The sequence below is a fragment of the Bombus pascuorum genome, chromosome 17, assembly GCF_905332965.1.
Source record: "Bombus pascuorum chromosome 17, iyBomPasc1.1, whole genome shotgun sequence".
Lineage (NCBI taxonomy): Eukaryota > Metazoa > Arthropoda > Insecta > Hymenoptera > Apidae > Bombus > Bombus pascuorum.
This window is the reverse complement of record NC_083504.1, coordinates 1,436,500-1,456,098: the sequence shown is the minus strand read 5'-3', so window position 1 is coordinate 1,456,098 and position 19,599 is coordinate 1,436,500. Positions and strand designations below refer to the sequence as shown.

General features: G+C 34.4%; 3 protein-coding genes and 1 long non-coding RNA gene across 11 annotated transcripts; 2 read left to right on the top strand and 2 right to left on the bottom strand.

The window, feature by feature from the left end:
- Positions 1-699: 699 nt before the first annotated feature.
- LOC132915474 (histone acetyltransferase KAT8-like) lies at positions 700-3,612 on the top strand. Its single transcript, XM_060975298.1, has 7 exons — positions 700-1,037; positions 1,536-1,795; positions 1,870-1,960; positions 2,040-2,167; positions 2,245-2,475; positions 2,553-2,797; positions 2,880-3,612. Exons 1-7 carry the CDS (start codon positions 740-742, stop codon positions 3,097-3,099), a joined length of 1,473 nt encoding a protein of 490 aa, XP_060831281.1. The 5' UTR covers positions 700-739; the 3' UTR covers positions 3,100-3,612.
- Positions 3,465-6,540, bottom strand: LOC132915499 (D-aspartate oxidase). The gene is made up of 7 exons (XM_060975366.1): positions 6,207-6,540; positions 6,014-6,137; positions 5,739-5,884; positions 5,516-5,672; positions 5,160-5,444; positions 4,935-5,085; positions 3,465-3,652 (listed from the first exon to the last, which is right to left on the bottom strand). Exons 1-6 carry the CDS (start codon positions 6,389-6,391, stop codon positions 4,972-4,974), a joined length of 1,011 nt encoding a protein of 336 aa, XP_060831349.1. The 5' UTR covers positions 6,392-6,540; the 3' UTR covers positions 3,465-3,652; positions 4,935-4,971.
- Positions 6,438-19,175, bottom strand: LOC132915446 (uncharacterized). 7 transcript variants are annotated; one of them, XM_060975235.1, is made up of 18 exons: positions 18,802-19,174; positions 17,932-18,067; positions 17,408-17,845; positions 17,232-17,312; positions 16,964-17,114; positions 16,415-16,876; positions 16,000-16,269; positions 15,721-15,935; positions 12,978-15,661; positions 11,580-12,903; positions 11,132-11,492; positions 10,651-11,046; positions 10,243-10,575; positions 9,938-10,085; positions 9,264-9,720; positions 8,559-9,180; positions 8,061-8,463; positions 6,438-7,935 (listed from the first exon to the last, which is right to left on the bottom strand). In XM_060975235.1, exons 3-18 carry the CDS (start codon positions 17,814-17,816, stop codon positions 7,636-7,638), a joined length of 8,616 nt encoding a protein of 2,871 aa, XP_060831218.1. In that variant the 5' UTR covers positions 17,817-17,845; positions 17,932-18,067; positions 18,802-19,174; the 3' UTR covers positions 6,438-7,635. The 7 variants fall into 7 exon arrangements, with proteins under 7 accessions (XP_060831218.1, XP_060831223.1, XP_060831221.1 ...); XM_060975240.1 differs by having other exon boundaries at positions 16,415-16,873; XM_060975238.1 differs by having other exon boundaries at positions 17,408-17,842.
- LOC132915537 (uncharacterized) lies at positions 18,202-18,958 on the top strand. 2 transcript variants are annotated; one of them, XR_009659888.1, is made up of 2 exons: positions 18,202-18,547; positions 18,687-18,958. It is a non-coding gene; the product is annotated as an uncharacterized LOC132915537 (long non-coding RNA). The 2 variants fall into 2 exon arrangements; XR_009659889.1 differs by having other exon boundaries at positions 18,202-18,607.
- Positions 19,176-19,599: the final 424 nt, after the last annotated feature.

The following is a 19,599-nucleotide window of genomic DNA, read 5'->3' as shown; positions in this document are numbered from 1 at the left end:
ATCTTTTACTCATTGTTTAAAATATTACAAATAATCCTATGGACATATTTCTTGATTTCTCTTTAAAAAAATCATAGACACAATAATTTTTTATCTTTAATATATAATTTACGCATATTAGATTTCTTTCTTCAATCGGAATATATTGCCTTTGTTATTGCCTTGTTTTGCAAAAGATAACTTCCGATAATGACCATCTACGATCGCTTTGTTTAACGAGAAACAGATAAACATAATCGGTTATATGGTATTTCAGTTACATCCTAGTAGACTCTAGTAAATTACAAATAGGGATAACCATATTATTGTAGAAAATATTTAGACAAAGTTGCCAAATGCAATATACTTTAGTAATCGACAAGTAATATATTTTTTTAATCCAACTCGCTGAATGTATCTAGTTTTCCCACTTAAGAGGTTAATGTTTGAAACATTATAACATCGCAAGTACCATGATCACAAGATCATGAATAACAAAAGTAAATACAAAATTTGAGAATGATCACAGATTGATAAATAATTTTGACATTTAATCAATAAATTTGTTAAATAACTATTGTTCGTTACTTCAGCTACGTTATTGTACAGTTAAATACGCGGCGCTAGAATTTACCCTATTATCATATAAGATATTCTTCATGCTAGAGGGAGCCACAGGTCTACACCAGTTCACAATAGTTATGATATGCATACAATGTTATGTGTATACATAATAGAGATATACGCTGCGAAGAATTTTATGACCATATTCGCGTTGCGTCAGCAAGTGCAATGTTCATCTATTTTCGATTATTTCACAGCGGCGTGTATCATTTCAACAATCAGTGATCTTTTAATTTGGAAAATGGCCGAATCGGAACAAAGAAATAAAGAGAATTGTATCGTAGGACCGAAGGAAACAATGGTGAAGCAAGAAAAGCGTGAGAACACGTTGACGAATGGCGGGAAGGGGTCCGGCGATGACGCGGATAGTCTCGAAGAATTGCCTCTTGATATAGGCGAACACTACCTGGTTCGAAGATCTGACAACTCCTGGCGTAAATATATTATCAGACGATTATAATCTTTTTATCTATTATTACGTATGAAGAAACATCTAGTGTTAACGGATGATTATCTACGCGCTTTCTTCGCCGCTTCGTATTTGTGTTTGTATTACCGGCTTCAGCCGAATAAACTATACTTGTTTTGAAAACATTACGGACGATGTATGTATAGGAAGAGGACAAGAAGGAAATACGACAAATGTACTTTTGTTGAATTTTTGATTTTGATATTATTTTATGATTAAAAAGCAATGCTTTATTATAAAATAGCTAAAACTGAAATATTTTTAAAATTATGCATAAAAAAATACATATTTAGCTTTAAAATCCTCCTGTAAAATATGTAGTATGTAATTTATTGTATTATCTTCTTGTAGTCTTTATATGATACTTGAAATATTTGGTTTGTTATTTTGCAAGTTGTAAATTATTTAAGGTTAATGAGTTATGTGTATGATACCAAAGAAAAGATTTTTTGATTATATTCAGATCCAGCAGAGATTATACAAACCAGATATAATGAGAGTGAAAGTCATTATGAATATTATGTACATTATGAAGGACACAATAGGAGATTGGATGAATGGGTGCCCAGAGACAGAATTATGTCAAGCAGGTTTGACATGAGTGATAGGACTTGGAAAAGTGGAGACAGAAACTCTGGTACTGACTTGCTAGCAGATTCTTCAGATCGTAAAATTACAAGAAATCAGAAAAGGAGACATGATGAAATTAATCATATTCAAAAGGTACATATTTATGAGTGTATTTATCATATTTTAGATGTATGTTTATAACAAAAGTTTGTTATTTTTAATTACAGACATATGCTGAAATGGATCCTACAACTGCTGCTTTAGAAAAGGAACATGAAGCAATAACAAAAGTCAAATACATTGACAAAATTCAAATTGGTAAGCATCAATACATATCTTACAATATTATACCCAATATGTGAAAAAGGTTTCATTATTTTCAAAAGTTTACTTTTAGGAAAATATGAAATTGATACATGGTACTTCAGTCCATATCCAGAAGAGTATGGAAAGCAACCAAAGCTATGGATTTGTGAATACTGCCTTAAATACATGCGCCTTGAAAAGACTTATAGATACCATATGGTAAAAAACGCTAATACTAAGATATTTAATTTTTTATGAAAATAAATAAATTAGAAACTGAAATTTTTTGTTTTCAGAGTGAATGTACACACAGACAACCAGTTGGCAAAGAAATATATCGTAAAGGCACATTAAGCATTTGGGAAGTGGATGGTAGAGAGCATAAAATTTATTGTCAAAATTTATGTTTACTCGCAAAACTTTTTTTGGATCACAAAACCCTTTACTTTGATGTAGAACCATTTCTTTTTTATATCCTTTGTGAAGTTGACAAACATGGAGCTCATTTAGTTGGTTATTTTTCTAAGGTATTTTCCTCTTTCTATATATGATTACATCTATAACCTGCAAATTATTTTTTTTACCATGTTTTATCTGCTTTCAGGAAAAAGAATCACCCGATGGTAATAATGTTGCTTGCATTTTAACTTTACCGCCTTTTCAAAGGCAAGGATATGGAAAACTTTTAATCGCTTTTAGCTACGAATTAAGCAGAATAGAACAAACAGTTGGCAGTCCCGAAAAGCCATTGAGTGACTTAGGAAAATTATCATACAGGAGTTACTGGAGCTGGATTCTTTTGGAAATTCTGCGGGATTTCCGGGGTACCCTTAGTATTAAAGATCTGAGGTAACTTTCGATAAAATTGTATAGGAAAGTCTGTTAAATTATGTACATAACGAAGTTAAAAAATATACAATATAATATACAGTCAGATGACAAGTATATCGCAGACGGATATAATATCGACATTGCAAAGTATGAACATGGTCAAATATTGGAAGGGACAACATGTAATCTGCGTAACACCTAAATTAGTCGAGGAACATATTAAAAGCAGTCAGTACAAGAGACCTCGTTTAACAGTGGACAGCAGTGCACTTCGATGGGGAGCTCCACCACGAAAGAACGTGAAACCTGGCAAGAAATAGTAGAAAGCAAATGGAAATTCGACGGCTTTCATTACCGTGAGATTCACGATTTAACGTGTTTAGCAAACACTTGACAAAACAGTTGTATGCAACAGATAGTTCGCAAACGATGTTTCCAAGTTTGTTAAACAACTTTTATATGATGCATTACAGTCTTCACTAATATGCATTGTACACGTGCAGGGTTTTTTTATCGGAAGATAACGCGAATGAACACGCTTTATAGAGCTTCGCTAATTCTTCAGAGCGTAGAAATGTTGATAGATGGTTTGAGATAATGTTCTTTATATAGTTTTCTGTTTAACAGTACATTATCAAAGGAGAAACGAGGATAATATATTGATACTGACTCAAAATGCCATGCATTGATAATGAAAAGATTACTTTATTTTTGTTCCGGATTTATCAATTTTACAGTTCGAAAATTAACATTGATGATACCACACAGTATTAGCCTGTATTAATGATTTTTTATGTAAATTCATTAATAATAAACTATGTATTCGTGAGCAATTATGGTAAAATTTCAACGAATATAATTACGAGAGATTAACACGTTGACGCCGGCGCCGATATTCATGGTTTTTTCCGTGGGGCGCCGCCCGAATTCACTGTCTGCTTCGTGGGGCGGCGGTGGGTCACATTAGACTGTTCGACACGACCGTAATTTTTCAACTTTGGCCTCAATTTATAGCAAAATTACAAAAGCTATACGATTCCTGCTGGGTTCAATAAATTCCGTGGACTTCAACTAATACATTGATATACCATAGTTTGTCGATATCAATTTGCATATATCTATTAATGTTAAGTAAAGCTCACGGGACCAGCTTTGGCCCTAATTTTGTACTCTTATCGATTTTTCACAAAAAATAGAGGTCTGACGCGAATTCTGACCATCGCACGCAATTCTGTGAACATTTTTTTATAAGAAACGTTCATAGCGCGAATCAAAAAATTTTTTAATTTCGTACAGGAAAAAAGAATAGTCATGCATGTCCGTCGGATAACAATGGCGCGGGTAAGGAACATGCACGACGAAAATCGTGTTAGGTTACGTAAAATGGACTGACAAAAGGCCAGTATGTATGCTAGCTACTTCCAAAAATCATAGCTATGTTATTGTTCAGGGGAAAAATAGTAAATTAAAGCCAGAAACTGTTTTTTTTTTTTTTTTTTATAATGATGCTAAAAAGGGAGTTGATCTATCCGATCAGATGTCATAGTTGTTTGTGCAGAACCATAAAATGGTATAAAAAAATTGTAATGGAATTAATATGTGGGACTTGCCTCGTAAATGCATGGTATGCACATAGAAAATGGGGTATTAAAAGTATTAAAATCTTAACATTTCACGAAGAAATTATTTACCACCTATTAAATATAGTGAATCCCCACAGAGAAGAAATGCCAAGTGAAAATGAAGTACTTCCCCAAAAACGATCACATTTTCTGCAGTCATACCAAGAGCCCGCGAGCAAAACGAAACGGCGGTGTAAAGAAAGTTGTAAACGCATTTCTAGAATAAAAGGTAGAGAGTATGCGGCGAAAAGAACCAAAAAAGTAACAACATATTGTGATCGTTGTAAGAGCCAGCCAGCATTCTGCCTAACTTGTTTTAAAAAATTGCATGAAGAAAGGAAATAATTGTGTTAAGTTTATAATATTGAATTGTTATGTTTTTACTATTGTATGTCTGCTTATAATGTTGAGATAAAATAATATAAACCTATTTTATACTACCTATTTTGTGAAATACATGTGTGACCCACTGTCGCCCCTCGGGACAGACACGTCTGACCCACCGGTGGGTCGCGCTGCCGTCAACGTGTTAATGTCGTATCAATATTAAGGTAAAGTAATATTCATCGATCATAATTTGGCAATAGAAGATTTATGCATTTCTTTTGCCAACTTAATGGCATACCTAGCAGTTCCAGGCGCAGTACACACTCCGTAACCTCCATGACCGTAATTATGCACTACCTATAATACAGGGCGTTTCATTAATGATAACGAAACACAATTCATTGAATAAACAATATTTCATTGAAACTAACAATAGCTTTAGAAAACCCATTTACGATATGTTCGACTTCCACTCTAACGTTATTTGTTCTATATGGTCTCAAGCCAACTTCTTCTTTTATAACTTCTGCTTTCTTAAGGCCTGGAAGGAGATTTTCGCATCTCTCGCGTATCGCTGCAGATTCATGCGGACAAAGTTTCACATTTTCGGAATCAAAATTTCGTGAACCACCTAAAGTAACTATGCCATTAAAACCAGGTATAACGTAAGTGTCCAACTCGCCATAGAAGAACGTTTTCATCCATGGTGCCTTTACCTATTTTTTTTAAACTTGTAAATTTAACTTTGTTCTTTCATGAAATAAATTCTACATTAAAAAGAACATACTTTAAGTACTTGACCACGCATAGAAACGAGACGTCTATCATTGCATAAAGATCGTGCGCCGAGACCTGTGCAATTCATAATTAAATTCCAATCGGGAACAAGTTCCCTCAGAGAATTAAATTCTTTTACTGCTAAATTGATTCCGTTTTCTTCTAATCTAGAAAATACGTATTTCTTTAACAGCAATCGTGAAAGGTTATAATCAATAGAGTAAATTCGTTACTTCTTGCGTGCCCATGGCAAATGTAATTTGCATTCGGTGAGAAGAGTACTAAAAAATGACCCATATTTCCAATTACCCTCGACTAGTTGAAATTCTTCATCCGTGACTCTCCTATATATTGGTACTAAATTTTCCATCCACTGATTCTATTAAAAAAAGAAAAAATTAACAAATACTAATTTATTTTCTAATAAAAACTATTTTTAATTTATTATCATCATTTGTTTTAAAATGTAATCGTAATAAAAAAATACGTTTTAAAGTATAGAATAAACCTTTACGGTTTCCGGAGAGGAATTTGCGAATAAGTAACCGGAAATAGCAGTTACACCGGCGAAAGAAGCTTCATGAGATTTTCGAATATCATCATAATATGCATACGAATCTCGCAGCCAATCTCTAAAAGAAGCATTTAATTACACAATATAAAAACTTAGATAGAAACAAGTACAAGATTTTCATATGAACCTTGTTATTTCCTCAGTTGGCCCAGAATATGATGAACCAACCCTAAATATTCCAGCAGCTACATGACTGACAGTATTATTAAAATCAGAAGCGAAAACTGTGATTTCAGAGTTACGTAATTCACGAGCTAATTGTAATGCTGTTGTCAAACCAATTATTCCGCCTCCAATTACGGCCACTTTCATTCTTTTTCTTTTATATAAATCACAATATAAATCACAAAGTTCTCCCCTTCAAAAATTTCAGTAGAATACTTCAGTAGTTGATCATCAAAAGACTTGAATATTATCAATATACTTTGACGCGATGCTAAAAATTGTACAACTCTTATCTATTCTTCTTGTTTTGACATGTTTCAGTTCTACTGAATGTATCTATTATAACTGCAGTCGATAACGTTTGTACTTTGAAATGAACGCACAAACTTTATTAAAAGAATTACGTTTATTTGTTACAAATCGATACTTTTTCAAAAGTTATTGTAGTAATTCAAATATTACGGGCAGTTAACATTTCCTTATTAAAGGTGAGAAACATCGTTTAATCCAAAAAGGGAGATCTGTTTACAGCATAAAAAGAAATTACGATCTTCGCACGCTAAACAATGATCTATCGAGATATGTACAATAAATGTTAGAAATTCAGAGAGAATAGTTAACCAAGTTCAGCTTAATTTTCTTGTTTATTTGCCTTATTCGTCGGTTAATATGAAATTTGGTCTAATTACATCTATTTCCTCGCGTATATATTTACAAATTTTATTATCTCATTAATAAAATGAGCTGGAATAATTAAAAGTAATTAACTCAAAAAAGAAAGAAGAAACTGCACAAGACCCCTTTTTTTTTGTTAAAATTATGCCTAAATCAAAAATAACCAATACACTATAGAAATAAAATATACAATGATAAATTCATATATTATGTTACCTTATATCTTCAATAATATAATTGTTGTTAACAATTGATCTTTCAAGTTTTTCGGATAAATTGTACTTGTCTCATGTGTTACAATCTTCCACTGTATCTCACTCTTTTTTCCTCGACTATTTCTTTCTTCGTATCGAAAAATATATAAACGCAACGCGTTGCAGGGACGTGGACGCAATGGAACACTAGTCGTACGCGAATTCTTTTCATTTCAAGAGCGACTAATAATTGTGTCACGAAAAATGAAGCTATTTACAAAAAACAAGCTGTCGATGAATTTGTTACTAATAATGATACATTATCTTTTGCGTCTAAGTCCTGCACAAAATTTCAACGATCTCACAAAGCCTTTATATCAAGGCCACGCGCATTCTTCTCTTTCTCATTCTTTGTGTCTTCACTGGGAAATAAGAGTTCATATACCGTTCATTTTACAAGTTTAACACCTACGATTGTTACACTTTAGCATAGAATAATGTTACCTAAAATACACAAAAGCCTTACGCCTTGCTGCAAGGTTGTATCGTGTAATTCAAAGGAGGAGGAGGAACTAAGAGAGGCAGCGGTGTAGGTGGCGGAGGAGCTTGAACACTGTTCGAAATTGCAGCAGCCGTTGTTTGAGCTTCACTAGTACGGTTGTTAGCGTTGTAAGCGGAAAGATAACTTGGCCAAAGATGCGGTGGTGGAGGAGACCCTGGAGGTGGCGGTGGCGGAGAACGATCATCTAGGTCGTCAGAATCATTCATCATCATCGCCGTTAATGGAGTGACACGGGGCTTCTTTAGTTTTATGATTTTCACCTAATAAACACAATTAGAGAAACATTGATTTGTTACGTTAGAATGAAAAGCTTATGGTTTAATTCTTTCTTCGTCTCTTATAGAATAACAAAGAAATTAAATTTATAAGCTAAGAAAAGGCTAACCTTCACTTTTTTCTTTGCTTTTGGAGGTCGTGTTCTTTTCTCTTGTTTTCTACTCTTCCTGGAACTGGACCTTCGAACGTCACGAATTCCACCTCGAGAGACAGTAGTGGGTGGTGGAGGGGAAGGCATATCCCCTTCACCGCCACTAGGACTAGTACCTTCTCCAGGTTTGATTCCATCCGCGAATTGTACAGATTTTTTACTCCTTTGTTTCCGTTTTCCTAACTTCGCTAATTTAGTTTTCTTCATTTGATTTTTCAATTTACTTAACTTATTCTCACCAGCTTCGTCTTTGCTGGACTCATTTTTATCTATTTCTACATCCTCTTTGTCCGTGTTGTCTCCGTTATCATTTTCAGGAGTAGGAAGGTCATCCAAATTGCCATTAGGAACCGAGGTCCTTCTAAAATATATTTAGATTTATGCACATTTATATTTGAAAAATGAAGTAAACTGTGCTGTTTATCTTGTTAAATAGAGATATGAACAACTGTATACCTGAAACCTGATGCGACTAAAATGCCTTTCAAAGGCGGTGGAGGTAACTCCGGCCATCCTTTGGATTCTGTTTCGATTTGGATCTTAGTTGTTTCATCTATCGTTGTTACCGTTGTAGCTTCATCAATTTCGCTTTTCAATTTATTTAACCGTGACTTTTCATCGTCCTCTTCTTCTTCCTCTTCGTCGTCTTCCGCCTCTTCTTCTTCTTCTTCGTCATATTCCACCTCAGCTTCCTCCTCTTCCTCTTCTTCCTCGTCTTCCTCAACAGGTACCTCCTCTTCCTCTGTGGAAGCAGAAGATGCGACTACCGGCATTTCTTCCTCCTTCTCAAAAATAGTAGAGGAAGTTTGTTGTTCTTCTGCATCGCCTTGCTCTTCACTTTCCCGAAGAGCTTTTAAAACAGATGGATCCAGGTTTGAATTCTTTTGCTGACTTGCGTTTTCTGACTGACGCATGTTAGTCTTCTCTAACAATTGAAGAGCGCGACGATTAATTCGTTCGATTCGCCTACGTTCTTTTTCCTTTCTCCTAATCTCACGCAGTCGCTTACGCTCCTCTTGTTCTTTTCTACGGGTCTCCAAGATAACTTCGTAATTATAAACCGGCAGAACAGGTACTTCTACAAATTTTAATCATTTAAATAATTGTTTACATTATTTAATGACGTTTGTAATAAAAAAAATTAAATTCTCATATATTTACTTTGTGGTGTCACTTCGGCTCTGGAGAACGTCGTTTGCGTCACAGGAAGTGGAACAGGAGCAGGGCCAGGGACAGGAACAGGAACGGGAACGGGAACGGAAAGAGGCAATGAAACTGGGGACAAAGTAGAAACTGGTGTCGATGAGTTCATAGCGGATGGAACGGCTGGTACAGGCATGGGGACAGGAACTGGAACAGGTACAGATATAGGTACTGAGGGAGCCGGAGAAGATCGAGGGACTGTCGTGGAATACATCATCCCTCCTGATTGATCAACTGAAGAAGGCTGTCCACCGCTCCAATCCAAGGACGTCGGTACAACCTGAAGAACATTACCTACGCGAACTACTTGACTGGAACCTCGTACAATCGGTGCTGAGGAGGAGTTGGTCGGCTCTCTGTGCGTTGCTGGGACACCATTGAAATCTGCAGGTACCACTTGCAACACATTGCCCACCTGTTTGATACATTTGCGTTAAAATGTGCAACTTATTTCTTTTTAACATCCTTATGATATCATTAAATAAAAGGAAACGTAAATGAGCCAAAAATATAAAGAAATGAAAATAAAGCAATATTATACCAATTACAATACAGGAGAAGACAAACATAACCTGTAAAACTTGTTAAGCTAAAGATTATTATTGACATTGATTAATTTAAATGTCACATACTTGTAAAACAGTAGGTTGTTGACGGTATAATATTTGCTGTTGCCCAGGCGGTGATGGATAACATATATTCGAATTAAAGTTGTCTCCGTAATCACTTGATATTCCTGCTCCATCCTGTTGCTTCTTAATTCCCAGTTCAAGTTCTAGCCTAAAATTAACCAAAAGATCTAAATATGTACATAATATTACATACAATATAAATATTTATAAATATCGGGATCAATCAATCTATGATGATCCAGAAAACAGTGGAAAGGAAGGGTAGGTGGGGTTGGGATTCCGAACACGATTTCTATAGGTATTACCTATCGTCGAGGGATAGGCGTTTCGGAGAACTCGCCGTTGAGTCATCAATGCACGGTGGATAAGTCAAGTTATTCTCTGTATAGTAATATTCGTTTCCAACTTCGTTTTCAGTCGAATATTGGAAACTTGTTGCAACTGTCTCCATATTGTCACCGATGTGCATTTCCGAGTCTAACACAGTCGAGTCCCTAGGTAGTCCGGATACGGACTGCACGATCGTTTCTATTCGTCTACCTCTTTCGGTGCAGCTATCTAATAGTTTCATATTATCGTGTTCATCCTTCCTTTCCCTTGAACTTTCGCTCACTCTACCTCGTCCCATGGAAGGTGATCTGAATCGATAGTAAGATAAACTTACCAACAATCCGACAATAACTAATTACTATAAATTATTTTTACAAATTCACCTGGAAGATCGTAATCGTTCCGTCATTCGTAAATGATCCGGGCTTCTCATTCTGGACCCCGAGGTAGACCTAGTTCTTGATCGAGATCCCGATCTAGATCTCGATCTCGAATGCATCATCGACCGGGACCTGGACGTTGATCGAGATCGCGATCTGGATCTAGATCTTGACCTAGATCGTGATCTTGATCTTGACCATGATTTCGATCGCGATCTAGATTCACGTCTGAAGCGATCGTGTGATGATCTACGCGGTGATCTTCGCGACCGTAATGGAGAACGACCTCTAGGTGGAGGTAATTTTTCCGTTCTTCGAACGTGTCCATGTCTATCTAGATCCAAAGGTTCTCTTTCCTTCTCCCATTGTCTGTCTCTTCTTGTACTGGGCCTACTTTTTCTTTTGAAATAATATAATTCGTTTAGTGCTTATCGTTAACGACAATACTACTTTTTTTTATTAATAATGTTAATATTAATGCTACCTATGCTTGAATTTTGATGAAGGACGGAAAGGACCTTCCATGATATCCCTTTCAATACTGTCATCCCTGTAGTACGTTTTCTCTTCATAATCAAGATCTAAATCTTGACTATTGGGATAGGAATCTAAGGACTCATTTCCATCCCGAAGCATGTTCTCTGCTTCGTACGGCCATAGTGACCGATCTGCTTCATCTCCGCGAAATCTACTCTCTCTATGTCTATCAATATCCACGTTTCTCTCTCTTAGTACTTCCATTGGTTCGTACGACCTACCTTCCTTTTCTCTTTCCATACAGTCGTATTTCTTTCTATTCCAGTCATCTCGATCTCCTTTAATAGATCCATGCTTTTTAAAATGATCTGTAGACAATTACCAATAATACTAAATCATAAAAAATCGAAGGTAAAGAAAAGGGGAAAAATATTAAAGGAAGAAAAAAACATTACCTTTATTATGTGGGGCAGTGTTAGATCTAGGAGAACTTCTTATAGATCTTTCTCTCCTATCATCTATTCTTGCTCTACTGGATCTATCCTCATCGATTCTATTTGATCGTTTCTCTTTACTAGAAAAGCCTGCAAACAACTCTTCCTTTCTCTTTGGACTTTTGCTTCTACTTCTACTCCAACTGCGGCTATGGCTTTCGCTACGACTTCCTTCCCGTTCCCAGGAAGTGCGTTTTTTACTGCGACTAGTAGAAGGACTGAACCTCCTTCTACTTTCATTGTATTCCTGTTTCGAACTCCTACTATCTCTCCTATCTCCTCTTTCTCTATCATCAAATTTCTTATCTCTTCTTTCTTTGCTACGATCATTAATTCGTTTATCTTCCCTATTCTCCTTTCTACTAGGACTTTTCTTTTTCTGCTCTCTGCCTGGTGATCTTACTTGACACTCCGTGTCACTAATATCTTTACTGTTACGAGGTCTAGACTTTTTAAGTTCTTCCAACTTACTTCCTTTGTTTCCAGACCTGTACTCATTGAAATCGAGCTTCACCGCCCCTGGTGATTCCGATTTTGTGGTAATTGAGGTTTTTACTGTTATGGACAAGTCTTTCGAGTCCACCTTAACATCCGTAATAGTAGTCTGTTCCGTGGGAATAACTTCAGCAACAGGTGCATGTATATTGGATGTCTTTTCACACTCGATCCTAAATTCATTAGGTTCTTCGCAATATGTGTTTTTTATATCGTTTTTCACAGAATGCGACTCTCGAAGTTTCTTCTGGATGGTCAATAGAGCCGCAGCGTGTTGCATGGGATCGTCTGAAATCAATTTTGTCTTCACGCGTTCATTGTTTCGTCGGACTAACAGTTGTTTAGGAATCAACTTGAGTGCTGCTTTTCCTTCATTCGTCTCCTCTGTTCCTTTTGTGCTGGCAGATGAAGATATTGCCTCAGAACTCTTGTTGCTTAATTTTCCATGTGATTCATCGGATTCATACCCTGCGAATATGTCCATTCGTAATGATTTATAGTTCGAGTCTGGGTATGGTTCGTTGATTGGAAACTCAGACGAACTTTCAGATACTTTCACATCGAATTTCTTTCGAAGAGTCTGATCCTCTATCTTCTGCACTCCTAAAATTTCTTCAAATTCTTCCTTCATCATTGCAGCTTTTGCATATTTACCATCGCGATACTTTATTTGAAGAGGTATATTTGGAACTGATTCATCATCAGACATAACCAGAGTTTCATTCTTTAGTTTATCATGTAGGCGACTCTCCTTCATATTTACCTGATTATCCTTAAAAATTTCCATATCCTAAAAGAAGAAACAAATAATTAATATACTTAATTAATATAGACTTGAAAAATGTATCTTATATATAAACATACTTCAGACTTCTGGGATCCAGCTGGAGAACTGGGACTATACAATTCTGTATTTTTTTTCGTTAATTTCACATCTATTTCAAAGATATCCTTTAATTGTTCTGCTGTACATTGCTCTTTCGAAGGCGTTAATTCCTTGGTCTTATCAAAGAGCACATTCTCCTGTGAACTGTTGCCCAAACTTCTCATTCGTGACTTACATCTAGTATGTTCTTCCGGAGTCCAGGATGATTCTAACAAATCTATATCCTGACATTTTCTAGGAAACAAATCGATAATATCTGCACTTGTTGAACTCTTAGATGTAGACTTTCTCAACTGCTGTTCAACCATACAAACGTCCTCGTCTTTTATCTTCGTTTTAGCTAATATCGGGTCACAGCATTCCAAAGATACTCTCTCAATATCGTGGTCGAATTTATTCACTTTCGTCCATTCTGCACATTCTTCCTCCCACATAACGGGAGCTTTAAGCTTTATTTTTTCCTCAGACTGTGATTCCATATCCCAACGACTTTTCTTGCTCTTTTTGCTAGTAACAACATCATGTTTCATAGATGCATCCACATTTTTACTGACTGCATTTACCTCCTTATGGATGCTTTCAATTATAGTAATGCTGTCTTCTACGCTTTCTTTCCTGTCACTTTTTTCTCGTAAGAATGATTCTTCTTCAATGTCCCAATCATCTCTCTTTCTCTTACTCTTCTGTTCCAGGAGCATCAAAGCTTCTTTCTCTCCTTCTTCTTGTTCTTCTTCCCAAATTCTCATTGCAGACAATCTATCTTGCCTCTTTTTACATTCCTTTACAGTTTCCTTTTCTATAGCGATATATGTATCTGTTTTCTTATCATATCGAACCTCTTTTTCTAATTTCTTTGAAATACGAGAGGTTTTCTTTTTATTAATCATTAAATCAGACACAGCTTCTAAGCTGTCGACTTCCCATTCGTCCGCCAGTAATTGTCTCTTATTTACTTCCTTTTCCAGTTGTGTTAACGATGGGACATTCAGAGTATCAAATTCAGTCTCTCCCCATTTGTCTCTTTTTTGTTTGTCTAACTTTTTAGAGAGCTTTATTTCGTCTTGCATAATTTGCTGAGATATACGCTCACTCTCCTTCTTCCAGTCAGCTAAAAATTCACCGCTGTCCTTTTTCTCTTTATCTCTTTTCCTCTTTTTCTTTCCATCTGCATCTTCTTCTATCTTCAAACTCCCTGGGATGATCTCCTTGCTCATGCTTGAACATTTTTCTTCCAAACGTTCGTCATTTTTATTCTTGTCGTCTTTCTTGCATCGTTCCTCCTTCCTTTCTATTTTCCGAATGTTTTGTATATCAATATTTTCTATTTTTTCAACATTACTCTTTGACAGTTTTTCTCCTTTCTGCGGCATGATCACGGAATCCATCTCCCACTCTTCCAAGTATCGCTCTTCGACTTTGTTTCTTTTTTCTTCATCTTTGTGGCTTTTACTGTGGATGTCGCTATCAGAAATCACCTTTCTGACCAATTCCTGATCCTTGTTCCAAACGTCGTGTTTATCTGAGGATCTTTTCCTATTTTCGACTTTTACTTCCTCTTTAATTTTCTTTAATGGAACTTGAGAACGTACCAATTTCGCATTTTCTAATGAAGGAGATTCTAAAGGTGACTTTTGTATCGTCTTTATTATATCTTCTCTGTTATCTTGTTTATCGTTATATTCTTTCTTCTGTTTAGACTTTCTAGTCGCCACCCTTTTTTTCCTCCTATCTTCAGACGAATCGCTACTACTTGAATCCGAACTAACTTTCCTTCTTCTCTTCTTCTTCGTCTTTGCAATTCGTTTCGCTTTTTTCTTTCTTTTTTCAGCTTTTCGTTTCTTTTTCTTTCTTTTCTTCCGTTTATCATCGGAACTAGAAGAATCACTGCTGCTACTACTACTATCGCTGCTATCTGAATCCGATAATGAGTCCGAATCATTTGATATTTTCCGTTTTCTTTTCCTTCTTTTTACTTCTTCCTCAGAATCGGAGGAACTCGACGAACTGGATGATTCACTACTGCTAGAAGTCACTTTCTTTCGTCTCTTTTTCTTTCTTGTTTCTTTAGAGTCAGAATTTTCGTCGCTCATACGTTCTACTTTAATTCGAACGTTTTCCCAATCGCTGGGTATTGATTTAGAATCTTCCGATTCACTTTTATCATGTATATTTTTACTTTCTACTCTTACGCGTTTTTGAACCTGAATATGAGAACTGCTTGATGATATCTGATCGTCCTCGATCTTCGAAATGTTTTCCAAGTTCTGTCGGCTTTCATTGGATTTGAATTTTTCCTCAATTTTATTTGAATTACTTTTATCCGATTTTCCAGATATACTATGCTCTACAAACGAAAAATTATTGTCATTCGGCAAATTAGTTTCTATATTAAATTCATGATAGCTTAACGTCGAGGCAGAAGTTTTATTCGGTTTTGGGGAGAATTCTTTTGACATTGGAACATCACTGCAGACCATCTTCATGAACTGTTCGTACTCCGATGCTAATTTTTCGTTGCCTGCAGACTGTAACAAAGGAGATGTTGATTGTCTATTGTCGTCTATTTTTTTAACACTAGAAGTCTCATCTTCGTTGATCATTTTCTTGTCTTTATTAATGTCTTCTTCTATCGTACTTAACCGTGGAGAAAATTCTTCAGGTTCTAAAATAAATTTTATACATACTTTTCTAATTTATAAATAAAGTAAACAAAATATTTACCTTGCTTCGAAGTCATGTTGCTCGATTTCACTACATTTCCTTGTTTCTTTTCAGTGTCGGATAACCTGTCTTCATCTTCACTATCCCATTTTGACTTAGGCAGTTGTACATTAATTGGTACATGCCATTTGTCGTTTCCTTCAGATTTACATATGCCTGTCTTTGGATACCAGTTACGTGTACGTTGAGATTTTTCCGCTGCTTCCGTATCGTTTCTAGAATTGTTAAGATCTGAATAGGTAAAAGAAAATTAGTGAGACAAAAGATATTTTAGTATACCGTATAAAGTCTGCCTCGCATATGTTCCGCATTTTTTCACGATGATCGGCAGTAACTGCTTGAAGAATTTGCTGATGATTGATGAAAAGCGACATACGAGGATTTTCAGAATAAAATAATTGAGGCCTTCCTCGTTTAGTTGCTCTTACTGATTCAGGAGGGTACTCTTTAGGACCTTCCAGTCCTTCGGCGATAAAAGCGTAACGTTTCAAACGACAATCGTTTATCATTAACATTTGCTCAAAGTGACGTAAGTAATCCTCGGCTGTTCTGTAATATATATATATATATATATATATATATATATATATATATATATATATATATGTATATATATACTGAATATCTACATAATATATAAAAAAGATACAAAAAAAAAAAAATAATGTAGATATTTTAAAACACAAGCAAACACCTGTTCTTTATTGATCGTTCCAAGTGATCACGTCTTTTAATCTCAATGATGTCGTCCATCATTATACCACACTTTTTTAACTCCACCCACGAAGAAGAATTCATTATGTCCCTCTCTTTTCCTTTGTCTTTATCTTTCTCCTTTTCTTTTCTATCTTTAATTTCAGGTTTCTCCTGTGAATCACTTCTTTTTTCTTTCTCCTTCTTTTCTTTTATTCCTTTCTTTTCTCGTACATCTTCCCATTTATCATTATCCTTTTTATCTTTTTCTTCATCTTTCCTATCTCTGTTCTCTTCATATTTATTACTATCCTCTCGTTTATCTTTATCATCTTTCCTATCTTTATCTTTTTTACGTTGTTCTTTATCACGCGGGACTTTATAATATCGTTCTTTGCTACCATTATAATCTTTTGACTCTTTACTCGCGCTATCTCTTCGTTCTTCTCTTCCATATCGCCTTCTTAAAATAGTTTTTGCATATTATTTATATATGTAAAAATGCAAGAATTAACTGTTTATTATACAAGAACGACAAATATTTTTATACCTCTCTGAATATTTATTTTCTATTGCAGACTTTGAAGCACTTTTATAAGAGACATTAACATCATCTTGTCTACTTCTTTCTCTCAAAATCTTTACATTTTCTAATAAATTTTGTCCATTCCTATTTGCATAATTTTCCTCTTCTAAATTAGCTGTAAGACAATTTAGTTAGTGCCAATAATTAAGTTTTATCTAAAATTTCATATTATAAGTACCTGTATATATTAAGTATATATTAAGTATATATTAAGTAAGTATATTACAAGTACCTGCAGCCATAGCTTCAGCCAGTAACATTTTACTTTTAGATTCTTCTCGTCTAATCTCTTCAATAGCCAATATTTTTTCTTCTGCGCGATGGAAATGTTTCCATATTGAAATAAATTACAAATTATACATTTTTTAAATATAAAAAGATCTATAAATTAAGCTTATTGAACATTACCTGTTTTCTTTTTTGATTTACCACCACTTGAATGACGATTATGAAATTGTACAGAGTCTGAGTCAACATTTACAATTGTGCTTGAATCATTTTTTGAAGATTTACCATTATCACTTGGCATACTTTTAGATTTAGAAATTTTGGTAGAATGTACTTGAAGTAGAGTGGATTTATTTTGGAGTTTTGGTGGCACATTAAATTTGTTGGCAAATGCCATCAATCTCTTTTTAGCTTGTAATTTTCCTAACACAGGCTTGAGCATCTTGGGACTCTCCAACCTAGGTGTGTCTCCATCGCTAGTTTGGCCTTTTGTACTATCTGGTGTTTCTGGCATTTGTATATCAAGTAAAGATATTGGAATGTCTGGTGTTGGTTCCTCTGGAGCATAAGCATCTTCTGATTGTGACATTGTGTTAACACTTTTATTTTCTGGTTCTTCTACATACAAAATTATATCACAATAAAAAAACATAATACAACATAATTAATTTATGCAGAAATAAACAAACAGATATGAAAATTACCTTCAAAGGGATCAACTACATTGTTTTTGTCATTGACAATGCCTTACTTTATCATGCATATGATTATTCTTTAAATTAGTATTACAAGCATCAACAAAAACTTTATTTTTCATGCTTAATATATATATATCAGATTCTATAAAATAAAACATATATAATTCATATCTATGTATAAAAGATTATAATTCTCTTGTGTGAAACAATTATAACTCATTTGATGTATTTTTGTTTTTTTAGATAAGATTATTATTAAAGTATTTTTTAATCCAATAAGCAAGGTATTATAAAAAAGATATTATAACACTTTGTAACCTAGTATTCAGAAGACTAAAAAAATGTGTAGTCAACATAAATGATCAAAAAATACAAAAATTTGTTGTCCTACGGTCTCTTTTTTGTAACATTCTATATAATATGTTTTACAAAAAAATAACACACTTTGATATAAAATATAATCAAAATTTTACAAAAATACAAGCATTTACACATAAACCCATAAGAACCTTATTAAATAGTACTACAAGTATAATTAAGCCATATACATCATCATTAATAATAATTTTAAATTGATATTTCTCAAAATAAAAAGCAATTACGAAACCGATTCGACAGACAGGTAAAACATTAAAACATTGACTGGTTTAAATCATTGATGTATGTTTTTATAGAGGAAATCGTAAGTAAAGTAAAATAGGTTCGACTATCTAATTTTTTAATATACTTTATAAGGTTATGATGAACACACTTATTTTCAGTAAAATTTTACAAAACTGTCACCATCCAGTCAAACAGATCGAAATTCGAAAAAAAATGTTAATAGAGGACTAAATATTACTGGATATAGTGTTGTTGGTTGTTACAAAAACTTACTCCATGCTGAGTGCTAAGTAACCGATGGGTACATGTTGCTGACAATAAAAATGATGAAATATTATCAATGTTACACGCCTGATTTTTTGGTTCTACCAATATTTTTAATTTCACTATCCTGTGTTTGTCCAAATCAAACAGAGCCACTGCGAGAAAAGCGTCAGACATTTTAGTCAAACGGCAGGCCGGCAACTATAAACGCTCACCAATTCAGCAGAAACAAGGCGTGCCAATGTTTGAGGAATAAACGAAGAACAATCACTAAATACAATAATGCCACGTTAACTGACCGGGAATTTGATTCATTAATTGACCATTTTTACCCCCGCCAGTTCTTGGAAGTGAACTTTCAACGTTCTGGACTTTGAACATTTAGGCATCTTTATGTATTATGCAAAAATCTATGTAATGCGCGTAATATATAAAAATATTCGAAATAAAATACTAAAAATATAATACTACTCGTTACAATATTTAAATGGTGAAACAAATTTATATTCAAATTCTATTTTTTTAGTTATAATCATAAAAATATAAACTTGTATAAATATCCACAGTTCACTGATATTATCAGATATCTATATCTCACTCACATTCATTGACGAAAAGAAATACTCGAAATGTCCTAAAATACTTCCCTTGATAATTGGCCAGATACAGTTCAGATCCGTGACCAGTTAGCGAAACATTACTGTATATGTATTTCGGTTTGATCGATGATTATTTGAATTAATTTAATTGTATTTATAATGAAATTATACAAGGTTTCAATGAAAATATTCATGTGTAAAAGAGAAT

Coding starts and splice junctions, on each gene's coding strand:
- LOC132915446 (XM_060975235.1), bottom strand. CDS start 17,816: ATGTCACAATCAGAAGATGCTTATGCTCCAGAGGAACCAACACCAGAC. Junction 15,936..15,999: donor TGCGAGGCAGACTTTATACG/GTATACTAAAAT, acceptor TAACAATTCTAG/AAACGATACGGAAGCAGCGG. Junction 9,721..9,937: donor AACAACCTACTGTTTTACAA/GTATGTGACATT, acceptor TGTATCAAACAG/GTGGGCAATGTGTTGCAAGT.
- LOC132915474 (XM_060975298.1), top strand. CDS start 740: ATGACCATATTCGCGTTGCGTCAGCAAGTGCAATGTTCATCTATTTTC. Junction 2,476..2,552: donor TAGTTGGTTATTTTTCTAAG/GTATTTTCCTCT, acceptor ATCTGCTTTCAG/GAAAAAGAATCACCCGATGG. Junction 2,798..2,879: donor CTTAGTATTAAAGATCTGAG/GTAACTTTCGAT, acceptor TATAATATACAG/TCAGATGACAAGTATATCGC.
- LOC132915499 (XM_060975366.1), bottom strand. CDS start 6,391: ATGAAAGTGGCCGTAATTGGAGGCGGAATAATTGGTTTGACAACAGCA. Junction 6,138..6,206: donor CCAACTGAGGAAATAACAAG/GTTCATATGAAA, acceptor TGCTTCTTTTAG/AGATTGGCTGCGAGATTCGT. Junction 5,673..5,738: donor TTGCCATGGGCACGCAAGAA/GTAACGAATTTA, acceptor CGTATTTTCTAG/ATTAGAAGAAAACGGAATCA.